Source organism: Lepidochelys kempii, chromosome 13 (genome assembly GCF_965140265.1).
Source record: "Lepidochelys kempii isolate rLepKem1 chromosome 13, rLepKem1.hap2, whole genome shotgun sequence".
NCBI lineage: Eukaryota > Metazoa > Chordata > Testudines > Cheloniidae > Lepidochelys > Lepidochelys kempii.
This window is the reverse complement of record NC_133268.1, coordinates 32,083,360-32,104,792: the sequence shown is the minus strand read 5'-3', so window position 1 is coordinate 32,104,792 and position 21,433 is coordinate 32,083,360. Positions and strand designations below refer to the sequence as shown.

Genomic DNA, 21,433 nt, shown 5'->3' with positions numbered 1-21,433 from the left:
AACCTGAAAGTTCCAACTTTTTCCTTACAACACAGGGAAGTTAGACTGGGGAGAACCCTCTTAGTATCAGTGTAGAAATTAAAGTTGCTAAATCAAGCACTCAACCAGAAAATCCCAAAGTTCAGGTTTCGCCCATGAATCTTTGCCATGTTGCACACATGTAATGCTTTAACAAAGGAAACAATACTAGAAAAACATGATGTATCTATAATGAGGCGAAGTCAATACTTCAGGAAGTAGCTTAGCTTTTGGGATTTCCTGATTTTTAGTGTAGATCACCTTTAATGGTATAATAATGCAAGATTTTTGCATTCAGGTTTTTAGCTGTGTGTTTGTTTTGTTTGGGTTTTTTGGAGGAGTGGGGGTTGTGCAAAAAGAAAATGTATGCAAGCCCTTAGATGCTTATCTGTCCCTGTCTGAATGTTTCACAATTCTAGTATATTTTTCTTTACAACATTCCTGTGAGGTAGACAAGTGCTTTATCCCCATTTTGCAGATGGGGAATTGAGACACAGGAAGTCTGTGGCAGAGCTGGGAATTAAAGCTGGGTCTCCCTAGTCCTAGACTAGCATTGAAACATCCTCTTCTTCCTTAGTTGATTACAAACCAGATCACTTATCCTCTAAGTATCTGAGATGGCTGAACAGCTTTGGAAAATGTGAATACTGATCTTCGACAATGGGTTGTAATTGTCATGTTGTGACATGGTTAAAAGATGAATTTGCAGATGAAAGTGTTCTTGAGGATCTATTTTACTATTTTATTCTGCTTTAGGGACTTGTCAGCACTGAAGGCAGACCAGATAAGACTTTCTGGATCAATACTTGTCAGCTGCTTCCATCTAAGTTCTGGTACACGGCACTGGGAGTCGAACACTTTGGAAAGATCTGCCCCAAGGGATCAGACACAACAGCTTTGTGCAAGGGCTCAGGAGCTGGAGAAGGAAGTATACCAGAAAACCCAAGAAGTGATGTGCTTGCAGGTCAAAGGGAATATAGAGAAAGAGGAGCTTCAAGGCAGGTAAATTAGTCTTAAAAACCCCACACACCTTTGGGGAATGTTTCTCACCATTTATCACAGAGGCCTTTGGATTCAATCTGTATTCTCCTTCAAAGCACAGCCACTCCGTACTGGCCTTGTTTTTTGAAATGGTATTTGCTGTTGGCTTTAAAAAGAAATAGGCATAGAGGAGCCTGAATGTAAAGAAAATGGGCTCTCTGAGTGAGATGAACTTGGGAGTAATAGTGTGTGTGGAAATGGGGATTTCCTTGGAGGGTGGGAGGCAAAGCTGGGTTTACAGTTACAAGAGAACCTTAGAGTTACGAACACCAGAGTTACATACTGACTGGTCAAGCACACAACTCATTTGGAATCGGAAGTATGCAATCAAGCAGCAGCAGAGACCAAAAAAAAAAAAAGGAAACACAGTACAGAATTGTGTTAAATGTAAACTACTAAAAAAAAAAGGGGGGGAAGTTTAAAGAAAAGATTTGACAAAGTAAGGAAACTATTTCTGTGCTTGTGTCATTTAAAGCAAGATAGTTAAAAGCATAATTTTTATTTTGCATAGAAAAGTTTCAAAGCTTTAAGTCAATGTTCCGTTGTAAACTTTTGAAAAAACCATAACGTTTTGTTCAGAGTTACAAACATTTTAGAGTTACGAACAACCTCCATTCCCGAGGTGTTCATAACTCTGAGGTTCTACTGTAATGTAATTGAAGAGAAATGATGACCAGTGTAAAGGGACCGGTTCTGTCCCCCACCACAGTGCAATGCTATGGTAACCAGACCTATGCTGCAAGGGGCTGGAGAGAGAATCTCCACAGTGCAGATGCTGCATGGGGCTGCCACTTATACTGCCCCCTTGCAAGACCAGGTGCAGGGACATGTTGGGGGCATCTACACAGTGCTCAAAGTTACAGGGTTCCTGGGTGTGACACAGCCCGTAATCAGCCCTTCATGGGGCTGCTATAACTTACCATACCAGAACCACAGAGCACCTCAGAATCCTGAAGGCCCAAAGGTGGCTTAAAGCCATCTCTGTCCCCTCCCTCTAGGCTGAGTCTTCTGTGGTGTATGTCATGGAGGTGCTGCACAGACTTTCAGACATAGTTCCTATGCAGTTGATGGTGTACCAAGCTTTTGGAATATTGCACAGACTTTTTCTTCTCAGGGTGATGGAGCTCTCAGCCTTGCTGGCGCAGTCCCAGAAGCAGAATGAGGAGAAAGAAATGACCGTGAAGACGCTTAGTGACACGATGGAGATTCTGGTGTGTGAGAAATTTGTGGAAAAGCAACCCAACAGAAAAGCTCTTGGGTTTGAGCTGTGTTTTTCCCCCAGCCTCAGCATAAAGAGTTGTGGCTTCCTCCATATATGGGAACATAAGGCACTTTGCCTAACTGTGTGTTTTGTGGTTGGCAACGGAAGGCTGGGCAGCGGCAGGGGACCTGTGTGCACATCTCATCCAGCATCGGGGAGCTTGTAACAGAACATTTCACCTCAGACACTTGTAATCCAGTTAGGGCAGTGACCAAAGACTGTCAGCATATGACAGACAGCTTCTCTTTTTATCCAGAATGACTTGTTGGCCTGTCTCGTTCAGAGTTATCAGGTGTTCACATTGAAGTTGGTGTCCTTGTTCATTTCAGCAGAGAGGATAAGGATTGACTGGGCCATGAAGAGTAATGTACCCTTTCATCCCGAGAGCTGGCCCTTCTTTTCGGAGTTGAGGCACAGTGGCAAGTCAGTGCTAGGGGAGATGGGAATGCTCCAACTCATCCTTTCTTTATTCTGTTTCTAGGAGGCCAGTCGGGTGGCGGTAGAATATAAAGCTTCACTGACCAAGAATGCCAAAGAAGAAACCCTTTCCCTTCATCAGGTGATAAAAGACATAACTCAGGTAAATAAAATGTTCTGGCGCTATAGCCATTCTGCTACAGACATATCTGGGAAAGGCACAGGAAGTGCACAATATATGTGTACATGTCCAAAGGCCAGAAATCTGGGAAAAGACCCTGACTTGGAAAATCTAACTTCTCACATCTCACTTGCCTGTAAATTGCCTTTCACTGTGGGCCAGATCCTGTAGACTTTGCGTAGACCTTACTCAAGCAAACATTGAAGTCACTGGGAGTTTTGCCTGAGAAGGAATGTAGGGGTCAAGTCGTGTCTTTTTGGAACATTAACAGTATTTTTTTTTTATCCTTATCCTGGCTTTGCTGAAACACTTGTTCAGCCTTCTGCCTTAATAACTTATTATCTCATCTCATCTCTTTGCCTCTCCAGCCCAGCCCAGTCCTCCCTCTTCAAAGTGATAGTCATTAAACTGGGTTTTCAAAAACAGTGTTTGGATGGTCCCTTACACCCTTTGCACTGCACCAGTGCCTCCAACCTTCTTCCCTCCAGCTCGTCCATTTCTCTGACTGTCCTCCCCACACCCTCATTTCCCCAAGGCTGCAACTGCCTGCTAGCTCCACCCTCTTCCCTGCCATCACATGTCCCTGGTAAGATTGGAGGGGCCATGGAGAGAAGGGCAAGTAGTGGGGTCTGAGGAGTGCATATAATAGCTGGATAGGTCCATCAATGGCTATTAGCCAGAATGGGCAGGGATGGTATCCACAGCCTCTGTTTGCTAGAAGCTGGTAATGGGCGACAGGGGATGGATTGCTTGATGATTGTATTGTATAAGTAGGGGCATAGCGAGCAGATCGAGGGACGTGATCGTTCCCCTCTATTCGACATTGGTGAGGCCTCATCTGGAGTACTGTGTCCAGTTTTGGGCCCCACACTTCAAGAAGGATGTGGATAAATTGGAGAGAGTCCAGCGAAGGGCAACAAAAATGATTAGGGGACTGGAACACATGAGTTATGAGGAGAGGCTGAGGGAGCTTGGATTGTTTAGCCTGCAGAAGAGAAGAATGAGGGGGGATTTGATAGCTGCTTTCAACTACCTGAAAGGGGGTTCCAAAGAGGATGGCTCTAGACTGTTCTCAATGGTAGCAGATGACAGAACGAGGAGTAATGGTCTCAAGTTGCAGTGGGGGAGGTTTAGATTGGATATTAGGAAAAACTTTTTCACTAAGAGGGTGGTGAAACACTGGAATGCGTTACCTAGGGAGGTGGTAGAATCTCCTTCCTTAGAGGTTTTTAAGGTCAGGCTTGACAAAGCCCTGGCTGGGATTATTTAACTGGGAATTGGTCCTGCTTTGAGCAGGGGGTTGGACTAGATGACCTGGGGTCCCTTCCAACCCTGATATTCTATGATTCTATGATTCTATGATTACCTGTTCTATTCATTCCCTCTGAAGCACCTGGCATTGGCCACAGTTGGAAGACAGGATACTGGGCTAGATGGACCTTTGGTCTGACCCAGTATGGCTGTTCTTGAGACAAGAAGGGGCAGGTGAGGTGAGTTGAGATCCAGATCCCTACCCCAGATCTGTGCGTAGTGTGTGGGACGGGTCTCTACACACATGCATTCACCAGAGGAGGCTCAGAGGGGAGTGACATGCCCCATTGATCTCAATGAAATGTTCTCAGATGGATGAGAATACCCCATGGAGATGAATACCGCCTGAAATAATAGTTCAGAGAGGTGTGAACTTAGGACGTAAACTCACTGTGCTGCTCAAGTTCAGTGGCTGCATCACGTCACTTTGGGCCACCCAGTTAAACTGACTCAGCAACTCAGCCTTAGCCCTGGTCTACACTAGGACTTTAGGTCGAATTTAGCAGCGTTAAATCGATGTAAACCTGTACCTGTCCACACGATGAAGCCCTTTATTTCGACTTAAAGGGCTCTTAAAATCGATTTCCTTACTCCACCCCGACAAGTGGATTAGCGCTTAAATCGGCCTTGGCCGGTCGAATTTGGGGTACTGTGGACACAATTCGACGGTATTGGCCTCCGGGAGCTATCCCAGAGTGCTCCATTGTGACACTGCTCTGGACTGCTCTCAACTCAGATGCACGATTGTTTGCCTTTGCTCTGACACAGGGAGGGGCGACTGAAGACACGGCTTACAGGGTTGGCTTATAGGGAGCTAAAATCAACAAAGGGGGTGGCTTTACATCAAGGAGTATTTCAGACAGGACTTCACGGAGGGTTCCAATAAGAAATGGTGCACCTAAGTTATTGTTCTTATTGGAACAAGGAGGTTAGTCTGGCCTCTGATTGATACATGGCTAGATTTACCTCGCTGCACCTTCTCTGTGCGTGACTGCAGTGTGACCTAGAGGAATGAGTCCCCTAGACGGGGGGCGGGGAGGGGGTTTGCAAATGAGTACAAAACAAATCTGGTCTGTTTCTTGTTTTGATACACTCCATCTATCTTTTACATCTTTGGCTGGCAGCAGACGATGCAGAAGGACTGCATGCCATCCACATCTCATGGCTGCTCGGCAGAAGATGGTACAATAGGACTGCTAGCCATCCTCATCTCTTGCCTGCCCGGCAGAAGATGATGCAATAGGATTGCTAGCAATCCGTATCACCTGCCTGCTCACCATAAGATGGTTCAATAGGACTGACTGCAGGACTAAAGAGAATGACTTGATCAAGTCACTCCAAATTTAGTCCCTGCGCCCATGTCTGCCCAGGCGCTCCTGATCGACCTCCCACAGGCAACCAGGAGCACCTCGGACATGACGATGACGGCTACCAGTCCTATTGCACCGTCTGCTGCCACAAGGCAATGGGTTGCTGCTGCTGTGTAGCAATGCAGTACCACGTCTGCCAGCACCCAGGAGACATACGGTGACAGTGAGCTGAGTGGGCTCCATGCTAGCCGTGGTATGGCGTCTGCACAGGTAACTCAGGAAAAAAGGCGCGAAACGATTGTCTGCCCTTGCTTTCACGGAGGGAGGGAGGGAAAGGGGGCCTGACGATATGTACCCAGAACCACCCGTGACAATGTTTTAGCCCCATCAGGCATTGGGATCTCAACCCAGAATTCCAATGGGCAGCGGAGACTGCGGGAACTGTGGAATAGCTACCCACAGTGCAACACTCCGGAAGTCGACTCTAGCCTCGGTACTGTAGAAGCACTCCGCCGAGTTAATGCACTTAATGCACTTAAAGCATTTTCTGTGGGGACACACACACTGGAATATATAAAACCGATTTCTAAAAAATCGACTTCTATAAATTCAACCTAATTTCGTAGTGTAGACATACCCTTAGTATTGCTACATATGCACATTTCACTCTCTTTAACATGTCAGTTATGGTTAACCCATATTGGAGTTCCCAACTTTATTCAAACTCTTTCAGTATTGCTTCCCCAAAGGGGCAGCAGGGGCTGTGTGCTAGCTGAGATCAACCCTGAGCAGGTGATATCAGTTTTGGCATAGTTTGAGACCCAGGTGTGTGGTGGGCCAGAAAAAAGAGGATTTTGATATCACGTGGCTTTTTCTCAGGAACATGTTGCTCAAGTGACCCCAGATTTGGTCCACTAACCCTACCCATGAAGCATAGCAAATGTCAGGACACTCTGATTCAGTATGTGGAAAAGTAGTCTGCTAAACAGTGAGTCACAACCGTTACTATAGTGCAGCTACTGCTCTGCTGTAATTACTCAGGGATGTTATGGGTTCTTCACCTGAAATCTTTAATTCAAGATCAGGATGTATTTTGTAAAAGATCAGATCTACCATAACCAGAAGTTATGGGTCTGATGCAGGATGAAATTATCTGGCCCATGTATGCAAGAGGTCAGAGTAGATCATAATGTTCCCATCTGGCCTTACATTTGTGAATAATCGACTGTAAAAACTGGCATTATTTAGATTGCATGAACAAGTGTAGGAAGGGAACTGACTGAGTGTCCCATGGCTAGGGCACTAGACTGCAACTCGGAATTAGAGATGCTATTTCTGCTTTACTCTGTGACTTTGGGCAAGTTACTTGGGCCAGAATTCTCAGCGTTGGGTGCCTAAAGATAATTTCCTAAATTCATACTAAGACTCCTAAATGAAAGTGGCTCACTTTTGAGAGGGGCTGAGCAAGTGCTGCTTTCAAATGATTTAAATGAAAAATTAGGTTATCTTTATTGAGGCACCCTTGTTTGAAGACTATGGCTTTCATCTCTCATCTGTAAAGTGGCAATAACACTTCCCTTCCTTCGTAAAGCCATGTGAGAGCATCAAAAGAAAATCACTAAAGAAATGCTGAGTATTGTTATCCAGATTATGGAAGATACATCAGTTTTCACTGTCCCATGACAGAAGAATAAGGGTGGGTCCTTTGTGGGTCCTTTGCTGAGGTTAGGGTACAGTGAATATAGAACAAATGAAAGGAAATGGTGCTTCAAACAACAAAATCTGCCTCGGAAATGTACTGGATGTATTAGGTCAGATATGGCGGCTGTATTTATTTTTTATGACCAATAACACTTGTTAGAAATCCCAATATAAGAGTAATCAAATCTCCTACTTCAAGGCCTTGCCTGATTGCTGCAGGGGTCAGGAGGGACATTATTTTCTTTTCCCTATACAGCACTACATAATTGGCTCTCATTCTGGGCCACAGCCCTCCAAGGAGCATCTGAGCAGTCCCTTCCAGGATTCAGGGAGTGAAGGAGAACTTCCTCCCAGCCTGTCTCAGAAGCCCTAGATGTGGGCCCTGAAACAGGATGCTAGCACTTATTTCATGTCCCAACCTCTCTGTGTTCCATTTTGCCATGGCCTCTCCTGTCACTCTGTCAGCAGCTTGACAATTTCTGGCTCTTAAGTTTAACACCATGTGACATGGCAGGGCTTCTCCCCAACTTCCAAGCATATACTGCCATGTCCAGTGTCCTTTAAGATTTAGTGTACAAACATAAGGAAATAAAACAAACACAAACGTCCCTTTGCTCAACCTTTTGTCTTAGGGTTTCATGACTCCACTCCCAGGCATCTCGGACAATCCAGCTATTTGCAGCTTCCCAGTCCCAGTCCACTCTGCTCCCTTTCTGGAACACCAGCTCGAGGGCTACTTCCTGGGAACCTGGTCCTTGCTCCAAGGACCCACCACAGGAGTTAACTCCACTCCTCTGGGGGAATCTTTCCCCAGGCACAGCCTGCCCCAATCACTCCTCTCTGTCCTGCCCTCTGACAAGTCTTTGTAGCCCCAGGTGTAGCCCTTCCCCTTTTCATTGGCTCAGTTGGGCCCACCTGCTCTGACACAGGAAAGCTGGGCCTGGTCTGCTCACAAGGACCAGGTACCCTTTGACATACCACTCTTTTTCTGGTACTTCCAGAGCCCTTTGTTACTAGCCCCATGGCTGTCTGCCCAAGAGCACTTTGATAAAGTCTTAGAACTTCTGTGTGCTTGGCGTTCCTTACCCACATGCCTCCTGGACTTCCTTTCCTGCTTGTGGCCTTTAACTGGGCAACCTTACTGTTAGCTGCATGGTCCACATGCATGTTGTGTGAGGCGAGTCATTATTGTTCTGTCTGTTTGTTCATTTAATCCATATAAGTTTAAATGTCTTTTCACTTGTATTTTTCAGTCAATCTGATGTGCTGATGAGTAATTCTTCTTTCCCTGCACATCTGTATAAGTCCTCTGTGTTTCCTTTGCACGTGCTGGTAACATTAACTCATTCTTTTTGACTGCCCCTGGTTTTCCTTACAAACTTTAGTTGACTGACTGTTCCTCTTAGGTTGCCTCCCTTTCTCCATTCCCAGCGCAGGAATTTTAACCTCAGATCTTTGCATAGAGCTTCATGAAGCTTCTTTGGCCAGTTCTTGCTCTTTTCAACCTACTGTTTCAGAGGAATTATGATCAGTTGCTCTTCTATTACCATATTCTTCAGAATTCTTCAGCTGCTTTCTCCTCTGGGGAGTTTTAATACTACTTTTCATGGGTATTGGTCACTAGAGGCCTGATTCTGTTACATTAAAGCTCTTTATATCTCTCTGACGGCATAAAGAAGCCTTAAATGAGGCAGAAACGGTGCCTGGGGGCCACAAGAAGCTGAGCAGTGGTTAAAGTAAGCCCCCAGAAGGCCTAGAATGGAGGGAGTACAAACATAACATCCATTCCTGCCCCACGGTTTTTCTCTTGTTCTGCATTATTCTGGAAGCACCCGTACCTGAAATGCAGGAGGTCATGGCCACCAGAACCAATCTTCCCTATTGCCTGAAGGGTGGCATGGAGGAGGAGGGAGACATAGGTAAATAAGAGTGAGTGATAGGAGGGAAAGAGTAACAGCTTGGTCTGGGGTTTCAGGCCGTGCTAGACGATACTGACAACGCAGTCAACATCTCATGGGCTGAGAGCTCCCAGCATCCTGAATCCAGCGCCCTCTCCTCCCTGATGAGTTCCAGTGACATGGAAAGGGCCCTCGTTCTGGTGCACGAAGCATTGTCAAGGAGGTGCCGGGCAGTACAGGTGAGCGGGATCGGGTGCAGGATTCTTTTGACACTGGCAGCAATTTCCCCAACCCCACTGCCAGCCCACTCTCTCAAATGCCTATGCCTCGTCCGGCCTTTCCCCCTCCACTCACTCCTGCCCTCCAGCCATCCTTCTCTCCACACGGAGACTGCCATTCCTCTGCCCCCACTACCTCTGTAATTTCCCCTCACAACCTGAGCACCCTCCCACACTGGATCACATCTTTTGCCCTCAGATGATCCGCTCCTCTCCTGACTCTCCCAGCTGACGTATGTTTGAACTATCTCCCTGCACTCTTCAGCTGCTGTTGCCCTCAGGCCTAACTGTTGACCTCCTCCTAGCTGGTCCTCCTGGACCCATCTTCTCAACCCCTTCCTGCTCATACACTCATTCCGCCTCTTCCCCTGGCAGGCCCTAAGGGAGCAGCTTTCAGCCAGCCAGAATGCTGTCCATTCTCTGCAACATCAGGAAAGGCAGCAGGAAGAGGAATGCAAGATGCTGAGGCAGAGGCTCCAGCAACTGGAAGAGAACTGCAAGACACTCACCAGCCAGATGCAGCATCTCCAATCACTGGTGGAAACGCTCAGCAGGTCAGCCCTATGTCCTCCCTCCACGTCGTATAGGGACTTCAGTAGCAGTGTTTGGGGCTAAGAGCTCTCTTGTTCCATAGTAAATCTGGCTCTGCTTCTCAGGTTAGTCTTTTCCTGTCACCAGCAATTCATGTTCCTAGCCACTGCCCCATCTCCAGGCTGCCTGAGGGAATTGGAGAGCTGCCCGAGTACAGTGTGTGTCCAGTCCAACCTCTGCCACCCTTAAACTAAGCTCCCTAGGAGCATCCTGCATCCCCAGGTTGTAGAGAGGCTCTCTGCCAAGCACTGCATCCCACTGAGTGAGAACAACAGCCTCCCCAGCCCCTTTCCCCCACCTCATCTCCCAGGAGAGGAAAAGAGGTTCACATGCAGCAATTACTTCTTAACCCCTCCCCCCACATTCAATCCTGACGGGTGTGGATGGGATCTGCTCATGCCAGATTATCCTCATTCTGCTGACTGGGCCCTGCCTCTTTGCAGTGACCGTGTGAACCTGGAGAAGGCCAGGGAAGAGCTGCAGCAACAGCTGGAGGTGTCTGAGCAGGAGGCCTGGCGCTTGCGCCGAAGCAACACTGAGCTACAACTGAAGGAAGATTTGTCTCAAGGGGAGAAGGAGGAGCAGCAGCTGGAGATGGAGAGGATCCTTCGGGAGAGGGAGCGCCTGTGAGCTCTTCTGTCATCTGTCCACAGGGCGAGGGGTTGGGGCACTGTGGAAGCATGCTGGGAATGGTGGCTGAGTGCTGGAGGTGGCAGTGATGGGTGGCTGCACAGGCATGGAGGTGGAAGCTAGGAGCTGAAGGGAGGCACCAGGGAAGGGAACATGGGGTCGGGTTAGGATGGTGAGTGCAATTTTTGGCTTTTATTTCCATGATATTAGATTATTGCTAATCTTCCGTGTGGCCTCATCCCCTCCTCCCTTCATTCCACTATTGGTCCTTGGAGGGCAGGGTTTGTACTTAATCATCCCTGATGTCCTGACTCTTTTCAGTCTTTGCTTACTGACTGAGACATGAAAATGGTTCTTCCTTGCAGATTTCAGAGTAACAGCTGTGTTAGTCTGTATTCGCAAAAAGAAAAGGAGTACTTGGGGCACCTTAGAGACTAACCAATTTATTTGAGCGTAAGCTTTCGTGAGCTACAGCTCACTTCATTGGATGCATACTGTGGAAACTGCAGAAGACATTATATACACAGAGACCATGAAACAATACCTCCTCCCACCCCACTCTCCTGCTAGTAATAGCTTATCTAAAGTGATCACTCTCCTTACAATGTGTATGATAATCAAGTTGGGCCATTTCCAGCACAAATCCAGGTTTTTTCACCCTCTGCCCCCCCCCCCAACTCACTCTCCTGCTGGTAATAGCCCATCCAAAGTGACCACTCTCTTTACAGTGTGTATGATAATCAAGATGGGCCATTTCCAGCACAAATCTAGGTTTTCTCATCCCCCCCCCTTCCAAAACCCACACACACAAACTCACTCTCCTGCTGGTAATAGCTTATCCAAAGTGACCACTCTCCTTACAATGTGTATGAAAATCAAGGTGGGCCATTTCCAGCACAAATCCAGGTTTTCTCACCCCCCCACCCCCATACACACACAAACTCACTCTCCGGCTGGTAACAGCCCATCCAAAGTGACCACTCTCCCCACAATGTGCACGATAATCAAGGTGGGCCATTTCCAGCACAAATCCAAGTCTTCTCACCCCCCCCCCACCCCTACCCCCACACAAACTCACTCTGCTGCTGGTAATAGCTCATCCAAACTGACCACTCTCCTTACAATGTGTATGATAATCAAGGTGGGCCATTTCCAGCATAAATCCAAGTTCTAAATAAGCCATAAAAATATTGGCATACTGTGGGGCCATGCGGGTACCCATAGCAGTGCCGCTGATCTGAAGGTATACATTGTCCCAAAAAGTAAAATAGTTATGGGTAAGGACAAAGTCACAAAGTTCAGCCACCAGGTTAGCCATGACATTATCGGGGATAGTGTTCTTGATGGCTTGTAGTCCATCTTTGTGTGGAATGTTGGTGTAGAGGGCTTCTACATCCATAGTGGCCAGGATGGTGTTATCAGGAAGATCACCGATGGATTGTAGTTTCCTCAGGAAGTCAGTGGTGTCTCGAAGGTAGCTGGGAGTGCTGGTTGCGTAGGGCCTGTGGAGGGAGTCTACATAGCCAGACAATCCTGCTGTCAGGGTGCCAAAGCCTGAGATGATGGGGCACCCAGGATTTCCAGGTTTATGGATCTTGGGTAGTAGATAGAATATCCCAGGTCGGGGTTCCAGGGGTGTGTCTGTGCGGATTTGATCTTGTGCTTTTTCAGGAAGTTTCTTGAGCAAATGCTGTAGTTGCTTTTGGTAACTCTCAGTGGGATCATAGGGTAATGGCTTGTAGAAAGTGGAGTTGAAGAGCTGCCGAGCAGCCTCTTGTTCATATTCCGACCTATTCATGATGACAACAGCACCTCCTTTGTCAGCCTTTTTGATTATGATGTCAGAGTTGTTTCTGAGGCTGTGGATGGCATTATGTTCTGCACGGCTGAGGTTATGGGGCAAGTGATGCTGCTTTTCCACAATTTCAGCCCGTGCACGTCGGCGGAAGCATTCTATGTAGAAGTCCAGTCTGCTGTTTCGACCTTCAGGAGGAGTCCACCTAGAATCCTTCTTTTTGTAGTGTTGGTAGGGAGGCCTCTGTGGATTAGTATGTTGTTCAGAGGTATTTTGGAAATATTCCTTGAGTCGGAGACGTCGAAAATAGGATTCTAGGTCACCACAGAACTGTATCATGTTCATGGGGGTGGAGGGGCAGAAGGAGAGGCCCCGAGATAGGACAGCTGCTTCTGCTGGGCTGAGAGTATAGTTGGATAGGTTAACAATATTGCTGGGTGGGTTGAGGGAACCATTGCTGTGGCCCCTTGTAGCATGTAGTAGTTTAGAAAGTTTAGTGTCCTTTTTCTTTTGTAGAGAAGCAAAGTGTGTGTTGTAAATGGCTTGTCTAGTTTTAGTAAATTCCAGCCATGAGGAAGTTTGTGTGGAAGGTTGTTTTTTTATGAGAGTATCCATTTTTGAGAGCTCATTCTTAATCTTTCCCTGTTTGCTGTAGAGGATGTTGATCAGGTGATTCCACAGTTTCTTTGAGAGCGTGTGGCACAAGCTGTCAGTATAGCCTGTGTGGTATGTAGATTGTAATGGATTTTTTACCTTCAGTCCTTGCAGAGATTACTCCTGATTTTTGCTCTCTTTTCCCTGGGCTCACCCATCTCAGCCAGCCTGTGCTAGGCAAAAATGCACTGAAACCAGTGGTTGCTGGAGCGCTGAGCTTTCGGGACAATTTGTGGGAACCTGCTGGGCCCAGTTCTCTTCTCTCACTCCAGTGTTAATCAAGAGTAATTCCCCTATTGTCGGTGGAGTTACACCCATGAAAAACTAGTGTAAGCGACTAGAGAATCAGTTCCTTTGTGTCTTGCTGTCCTTGGCTTTGTACAAGTGTTGGCACTACCAAGAGTTAAACAGTCCAGCGGAATGGAGAGAAACAGCTCTTTGGTTCTGGATTTTTATGCTACACTTGGAGATCACTGGAACAGGCGCTAGATGATATCCAAATCAATAGACCTAGCTTACGTCTGGCCCAGCTGGTGCAGTCCACACTGCAGAGTGGCACGTGTAACGTGGCAAAATGCTTAATACCAACATTTCGCAATATACCAACATGAAATGTTTTCACATTGTATATTCTTAATTGTCAGAGTATCTCATAAAGGATTAAAATAGATTTCTATATTTTCATTTGAAATTTGCTGACCAGGTCAGTCTCTCACTGAAAGTTATGTAGCAGTAGATTGCATTCCCACACTTTTTACTGCACAGTGGGTAGGTATAAATGTATGTGAATTCCACTTGTAAGCTTTTGTACATACAGTGTAGCATCTAGTCTGCCTGGTAGAAGGTTTTAATTTGTAATTGCCTATGAAAAAGGTACTAGCCTTTGAAATATTCTAGACACTACCTTTTAATTCAGTGGCACTTGTGCACAGGTTAGTATTAGTGATAGAGATAACAGTACACAGCTTTGTATTGGGCTTCAGTCAAAGTGCTCACTAAACAAAAATGGCAATTTTTGATACTAACATATAATGTAGATCTATTTTATATCTAATTTTAGCACAGATCTGTATACTTGTACAGAATGAAAAGTGGTGGTGGCAATGCTAACAATATACTTTGGGAAGTTTACCTCTACAAGCCCCTTAAAGCTTACAACAAAGAGAGACTCTCCACAAATTTTGAAAAATGTGTTTGTCAAGAAAAATCAAAAGAGTACAAAACTGTCAAAACCCACCAGTGACGGACAGAATTCTGTGATGCTGTTGGCAGAAGCTAGGAGAGATTGATTGAATTAGTGGCTCCTGGATGAGTTTTCTAGTTTAGATGATGTGCCACCAATGCTCAGTCACAGGGGTTGCCATCAGAAATACACAAGCAAATTGAATTTGGCACACATCAGAGTTGTACTGAACCCAGAAAAGACAACAGACTCTGAATCTGATCAGAGAGCATTATGTTCTCCTGTTTCCATAACCACCAGAGCATGTACGTCCTCCAGCAACTGGTCCTGCTGTAGTGTTTGCTTGAGAAAACACACAAGACAAGAAACTTCTTAAAATAGAAACAATTGAAAGAGCAGCCAATGTCAGGGGGGTAGCACTTCAAAGAAGAGATGACGACATGTTGCACAGAATATCTGTGGAAGACTCGATTGCTAACGATGCAGTTTATCATTCAACATGGCTTTCTTCCTACTTGAGTAAAACAAATCTTAAAGCAAAACCATCTAGTTACATTGCAGCAATAGTCACCTTATGACATTGCATTTTATCAGCTGATTGAAGAGACAATTATTTGTTCTTCTCCTGGCCAGACAGCTGCAAAGATATAAAGCCCAGCTTCCCTCAGATGTAGAAACTGCAAGTTATTCTAGTAGCAAATTACAGGCAAAATTAGAAAAAACCCTGTGGTTCTGCAATTTCATTCCTTACACAGCATGGACTAGGCAAGTCTACAGTTGTTCTGTGCAGTACAATAAATTTAGCTGGTGCTGTCCAAACTGCTAGTCATCTGTAACAGGAATTTAAGTCATCCAAATGTTTTGTGGGTGTTCTTCTGGTAATTGAGCCTGATGAACAGCCTTCAAATGAAATATCCAAAATTAAACATCAGAATATTATCCACAGTCTTAAGAGACTGGAGCATAGGCGGTCTGGCCTACTGGTCGCAGGTGGGCTGGGGTCCACACGTCCAGTACAGTAGTCAGTGAGCAGGGGTTGGAGGAATCACAAAAGTTGGGCTCAAAGTCAGGCCGGGGTCAGAGACTGGAGATCAGAGGTAGTACCAGGCTGGAGTCAGGCTGGGATTGGAGGCTGGAGATCAGAAGACAAGGTGAGGCTTGGAGTTGCAGCAGTCCCAAAGTCTGTGCGGCTGCTCAAGCAACTTTCTGGGTCACCATACAGGGTTAAGTAGGGTGCTTGGCCAATCAGAGAGTCTCTTGGGTGGCACTTCATATGGCACCTACTCACCACAGTGTTCCCTTGCTGTCTCTCTGCATGGCTTCCTGGTTGTACTGAGGGAACATGAGCTGTCCCAGGTGCTGAAGACCTGGATTGTTGTACTCAGATCCTTACGCAAACCCAGGTGATTGTACTTTACTGAGGTCATCTACTTTTGTGTCCTGGGTCCCAGAGCTCGGGCCCCAGCCTGAGCCCGACCATCTATACATTAATTTTTAGCCACGTAGACCAATCCCTGGGAGCCTGAGTCAGATCACCTGATACAGATGTTTTGTTCCTAGCTATTTACTACTTTCCAAAAATGGAATACACAGATAGTATATTGGTTGAAACAGGCACCATTACCAGCACACCTGACAATTGTCACTCCATACCTGTGTATGCAATTTTTGACACACTCATTCCTGACTCCTGGAATTGTTTGTGGGGCACAGCCTTCCCTACTCAGCCTTCCATGCCATTTCGCAACCCCAGTGTGGCCTTCGAACCAAAACGTTTGCCCATCCCTGGCATAAGCTATAGAATTTTACTCAGTATTTCCTGAATTTAACACATTAACTTGTAATTTAATTTGAGTATCTCTTACAGTAAGCCATTTAGTCACACTTTAAGGATTTCAAGTGATGGAGAATTTACCGCATTCCTTGGCAATGTGTTCCAGGGGCTAATTACCCTCACTGTTAAACATTTGCTCATTTCCAGTTTGAATTTTACTGACCTCAGCTTCCAGTCATTGGATTTTGTTCTGCCTTTGAGTGCTAGACTGAAGAGCCCTCTAATATCTGATAGCTTCCCTGGTGTAGTCACTTACAGGCTGGTTGAATAGCTTAACCTACCCTTTTTGATAAATGAAGTAGATTGAACTTCTAGTCTCTCACTGTAAATTATTTTTTCAGACCACGAATCATTCATTTAGCTCTTCTTTGACTGTCTCCAGGGAAAAGGGAAAGGGAATAATGTGGTTTTATTTCATAGCAGCTTCACTTGACAACATCAAGTTGCATACAGCTTTTATACCACTGCCCATCACTGTAGTATCTGAAGGCCAGGTTTTTAAAGGTATTTATGTCCCTAAAGATGCCTGGTGGGATTTCAGAAGAGCCTAGACACCTTACTTCTGTTGACTTAAATGGGAGTGAGGCACCTCAGTGCCTAGTGGGACTTTCAAGAACACCTATCTGCATCTTTAGGGTCCACTTTTAAAAATATGGCTCAAGTACCTTCCACATAAGATTGAGAGCAATAACAAAATCTCTAGCAGACAAAGGGGCCTTTGGCACTTTTCCCTTTTCAGGGTAAAAACCTCTGCTTGGGGTAGGATTCTCTTTTTACATTTTATTAATTTACTTTTTTTGGTATTTTCTTAGGTTGAGTTGTTTCCAAGTTGGTATCTTATGGTTTGTTGGGGGTATTTTGGTATTTGAATGAGAGGAAATAGTATCACTTTGGGTAGATAAATTAAATGTATGTCCTGTGGGGTTTGCAAAGCTGGTTGACATCTGTTCTCTGAACTGTAGGGGTGGGAATGGAGCTCCATTTTTGAGCTAGCTCCCACCATCCTCTGAAGTGCTCAGAGCTCCCCCGAATCCTTTGGATAAAGGGGCTTGTGTCGTACTACTTTAGGCAACATGTATTCAGCTTGTGGAATTTGTAACTGAAGAAGGTCAGACAGTCAATACTGTGGCTGGATAATGTTATTAATCCTAAAATCAGGGTAATCCCACTGAGATGAGGAACATCTCCATGTCCAGCATTGCACAGCTGGCCAACTCCAGGACCTCTCAGCCACAGCAGAGACGGGGTGAGTGGCTCAAGCCAACAATGTCCTGGGACCCTGAGACTGAGACGGGCTGATGGAATTGGCTGGGATACAGCGGGTCTGGGATAGGAGTCATTTGGACATGACTTCTTGTTGCGTAGGATTTTGAAGCAATAATGCCTTTAAATCTAAAAGCTTCTCTGCTCTCTCCCCCACTTTCCACCATTGTGTGTGTGTGTGTCTGTCTGTCTTTCTCCCTCCCCTCCTCTCAGTCAGAAGGCTTTAGCTGCACTCGAAGCAAAGCATTCATTGTTAAAGAGCGAGTTGGTTGCCAGGAGGGAGGCGCTGGAGAAATCTCACCTTGATGGGGAGTTGATGAAGCAAGAGAAACATGAGCTTGCCATGGCACTGGAGAGGGTACGGGCTCATCTGTTATTCCCGGGCAGCATCAAACCCAGCTTCTTATTTCAAGAGAGAGTTCAAATAGCAGGCTCACCATACACTGCTCCATGCAGTATGAAAAGGCTAGATAGTGCTATCTCCCATAAGGGGACACCAGAATCAAGCCAGAAAAACTCTTTGGGGATAGAGGGATGGCTGAAAGAGGATTGGGAACCTGACTACACGGAAACAGGAATTGCTAGAGGATTAGGGGTGTGTATGGTGAGAGGGATGCACTTTGGGTATGAGGGAGGAGAATTGTCTTGGAGACACAGCTGATGTCAGGGATTTGGTATGGAAAAGGCGATCCTTGGGTTAAAGCAAGGGAAGCCTTTGAGGGGTTTTGTTTTCATCTCCTTCCTTTCTTCTTTGCCCTGCTAGGCAGAACAGTCAATTGCTGAGTTGACAGGTGTTCAGAATAAACTGAAGGCAGAAACTGCTGATCTGCATGATGTGGCTGAGAAGATGAGTGGCATTAATGAGGCACTAGCTTTGGATAAAATGCAGTTGAATCAGCTTGTCCTGCAGGTGAGTAGAGGTCTCCAAGGGAACCAGTGGTTGGGTTTATCTTGGTGAGGTCTCCTTCAAGCTTCTCCAGGGGATACTAGGGCTAACTGAGTGTGGACATGACATAGTGTTCTCTGCCCGGGGCAGGGGCCCAAAAAAGAGTATGTCTGCGTTCTCTGCTTCTTGATTTCCTTTTTGTTTTTTCCTTGACTGTAGTTGGAGCAGGAGAATCAGGCTTTGTCAAGCAAAGTGAAGGACATGCAGAAAGCAACAACCTCTGCGCAGGAGGAGCTGAGCCTGTCAGAAAGAGCAAATGAGGAGCTCTATGCAGAGAAAACCCATCTGGAGCAGTTGCTGCAGAAAGCTAAGGAGGTGCAGGAGGGACTGCAGGCAGAGTTGAGTGTGCTGAGAGATGAGAGAAAAGAGACCCATGAGGTGATGAGTCAGGTGAGAGAGACCTCCACAGGAATCTGGCAGCACGAGCACTGTGGTGCTGAGGCTGGGCGTGATGCTGCTGGGTTTTAGAACACCCTCAGCACGAAGACATCCAGTGCTGTTGGAAACAATACAGGGTCAGAGTTCACATGACTCTTGTGCATTTCCTACTGGGCATGTCTCAGACTGATGGTGAAGGGTGAGGTTTGCGATGACTCTCCATGTTTTCTTGGGAATTGAATTGTCCAATGGAGAGTATAGTGTATATAGTGAAGACGGTCACTTTCCACCCCAGAAACCCAAAGCTCTGTTTAAATATTAGTGAGTTCAGCCTCACAACCTCCCTGAGAGGGAGGGACACTAGCCCCATGTTATAGGAATCTGAGGCTGAAGATTGCACACAGGCCTATGGCAGAGCATGGAATAGGATCCAGTCTTGTCCCTTAACTACAGAAGCATTCTTCTAGCACTACCACTGCACCTGTCATTGCCCCAAGGAGAACTCACTGGGAAACGCTGTATATTGCAATAGGGGCCCATTTCATCCCTGCACCCAATGAATCTGCATTTTCTGATGAAAAATTCCTGACCTTCCCCCTTCTTAGGGGATTTCCCCAGGAGCTGGCTTGAGTAGTTTTTCAGTCTTATGACACTAGGGTAATGTAATGCAAGGTTCTGTACTAGGTCCAAAATGTCAGGAAGCATAAGGAATGGAATAGAAAATATGGAAAATGTAATACCCTTGTATAAATCAGCAATCTGGCCTCCACTGGATATTGTATGCAGTACCAGTCACCCCATTTCAAAAGGATATTGCACAATTAAAGAGGGCTCTGAGAGAGGTGATGGTGAGAACAGTTAGGGGCCTGGAAAAACTCCTATGAAGAGAGGTTGAGAAGATTGTCATTGTTTACATTAGGGAGGAGACATCAGAAGAATATATAAAATACTGAATGGTCTATAGAAGGGAGATTTAGTTACCCTGACTCCTAACTCAAGAACAAGGGCAGATTCAGTGAAATGAGACAGTGGTAAATTGATAAAAGGAAATGCTTGTTCACACAGTGTGTATTTAGAGTATGGAACTCCATTGCCACAGGATTCTACCACTGAGGCCAAGGACTTAGCAGAGTAACAGAGAGGACATTTATATGGATGACCAGAATATTGAGAGTTACAATAGTAACTACTAAGAAGGGTGATGGAAGGGCTATAAAGCTTCTTGCATTGGGGTTGAAGCCAGTCTCTAACACTTCTGGATTTGGAGGAAACTCCCCTGGGGGGATTATCCTATGGGCAGGGATTCATGCACTTTTCTTTGGTGTGTCTTGCACCTTTCTCTGAAGCAGCTGGCATTGGTCAGTGTCAGAGAGAGGATAGTGGCCTGGATGGACCATTGGTCTGATCTACTCTGGCAATTCTTGTGTTCCTACAGATTATTTTGGCCCTGGGAATCCCGTGGGCCCTTGCTCCTCACTTCCCCTGCCTGCAGCTCCTGGGAATGATTTATAAATGCCCACGCTTTCTAGGAGAGCCAAGGGTAGCGGGCCTTAAGCAGCCTTTGTTACTCACTCCAAGCTGACCAGGATGATACTGCTGCCTCCTGTCTTGACTTATTAGTTAGCTCCTTCGGGGTACCCTGCCTTGATTACTTGCCATAAATGAGTGCTTATCTCATTGCCTGTTATAAATGACTTGTCATTTAATACCTTGTCCTCTGTCTCTGCTTACCACTCTACAGCCACCACCATGCTTCTTTCACTCATCTTCTGGATCCACTCGTCACTTGTCCTCATCCAGTTCTCCCCTTCCCAACCTCATTCTCACAAATCTTCTTACCTTCTCCTTGTCCTGTCTTCAGCAACATGTCTCCTAGGCAATGCCTTCCTCCCATCCCATCGTCACCCTCACCCCACTGACTGCAAGCTGAGCCACCTCATTTCATAGAATCATAGAAGATTAGGGTTGGAAAAGACCTCAGGAGGTCATCTAGTCCAACACCCTGCTCAAAGCAGGACCAACCCCAACTAAATCATCCCAGTCAGGGCTTTGTCAAGCTGGGCCTTAAAACCTCTAAGATGGAGATTCCACCACCTCCCTAGGTAACCCATTCCAGTGCTTCATCGCCCTCCTAGTGAAATAGTTTTTCTTAATATCCAACCTAGACCTCCCCCACTGCAACTTGAGACCATTGCTCCTTGTTCTGTCATCTGCCACCACTGAGAATAGCCTAGCTCCATCCTCTTTGGAACCCACCTTCAGGTAGTTGAAGGCTGCTATCAAATCCCACCTCACTCTTCTTTTCTGCAGACTAAATAAGCCCAGTTCCCTCAGCTTCTCCTCATAAGTCATGTGCCCCACCCCTCTGATCATTTTCGTCGCTCTCCGCTGGACTCTCTCCAATTTGTTCACATCCTTTTTATAGTGGGGGGCCCAAAACTGAATGCAATACTCCAGATGTGGCCTCACCAGTGCCGAATAGAGGGGAATAATAATTTCCCTTGATCTGCTGGCAATACTGTACTAATGCAGCCCAATACGCCGTTAGCCTTCTTGGCAACAAGGCCACACTGTTGACTCTTATCCAGCTTCTTGTCCACTTTAATCCCCAGATCCTTTTCTGCAGAACTGCCACTTAGCCAGTTGGTCCCCAACCTGTAGCAGTACATGGGATTCTTCTGTCTTAAGTGCAAGACTCTGCATTTGTCCTTGTTGAACCTTATCAGATTTCTTTTGGCCCAAT

General features: G+C 46.1%; 1 protein-coding gene across 14 annotated transcripts in view; it reads left to right on the top strand.

Annotated features, from left to right (window-relative positions):
* The window catches only part of CEP250 (centrosomal protein 250), a 121,166-nt gene that overhangs the window by 29,960 nt on the left and 69,773 nt on the right, over positions 1-21,433 (top strand). For all 14 annotated transcript variants that reach the window (XM_073310071.1, XM_073310062.1, XM_073310065.1 and 11 more), the window contains 9 exons: positions 775-1,020; positions 2,174-2,270; positions 2,802-2,900; positions 9,216-9,377; positions 9,792-9,970; positions 10,451-10,633; positions 17,580-17,724; positions 18,130-18,276; positions 18,472-18,702. In XM_073310071.1, coding sequence (XP_073166172.1) covers positions 775-1,020; positions 2,174-2,270; positions 2,802-2,900; positions 9,216-9,377; positions 9,792-9,970; positions 10,451-10,633; positions 17,580-17,724; positions 18,130-18,276; positions 18,472-18,702 — 1,489 coding nt within the window. The remainder of the gene's footprint in view (positions 1-774; positions 1,021-2,173; positions 2,271-2,801; positions 2,901-9,215; positions 9,378-9,791; positions 9,971-10,450; positions 10,634-17,579; positions 17,725-18,129; positions 18,277-18,471; positions 18,703-21,433) is intronic.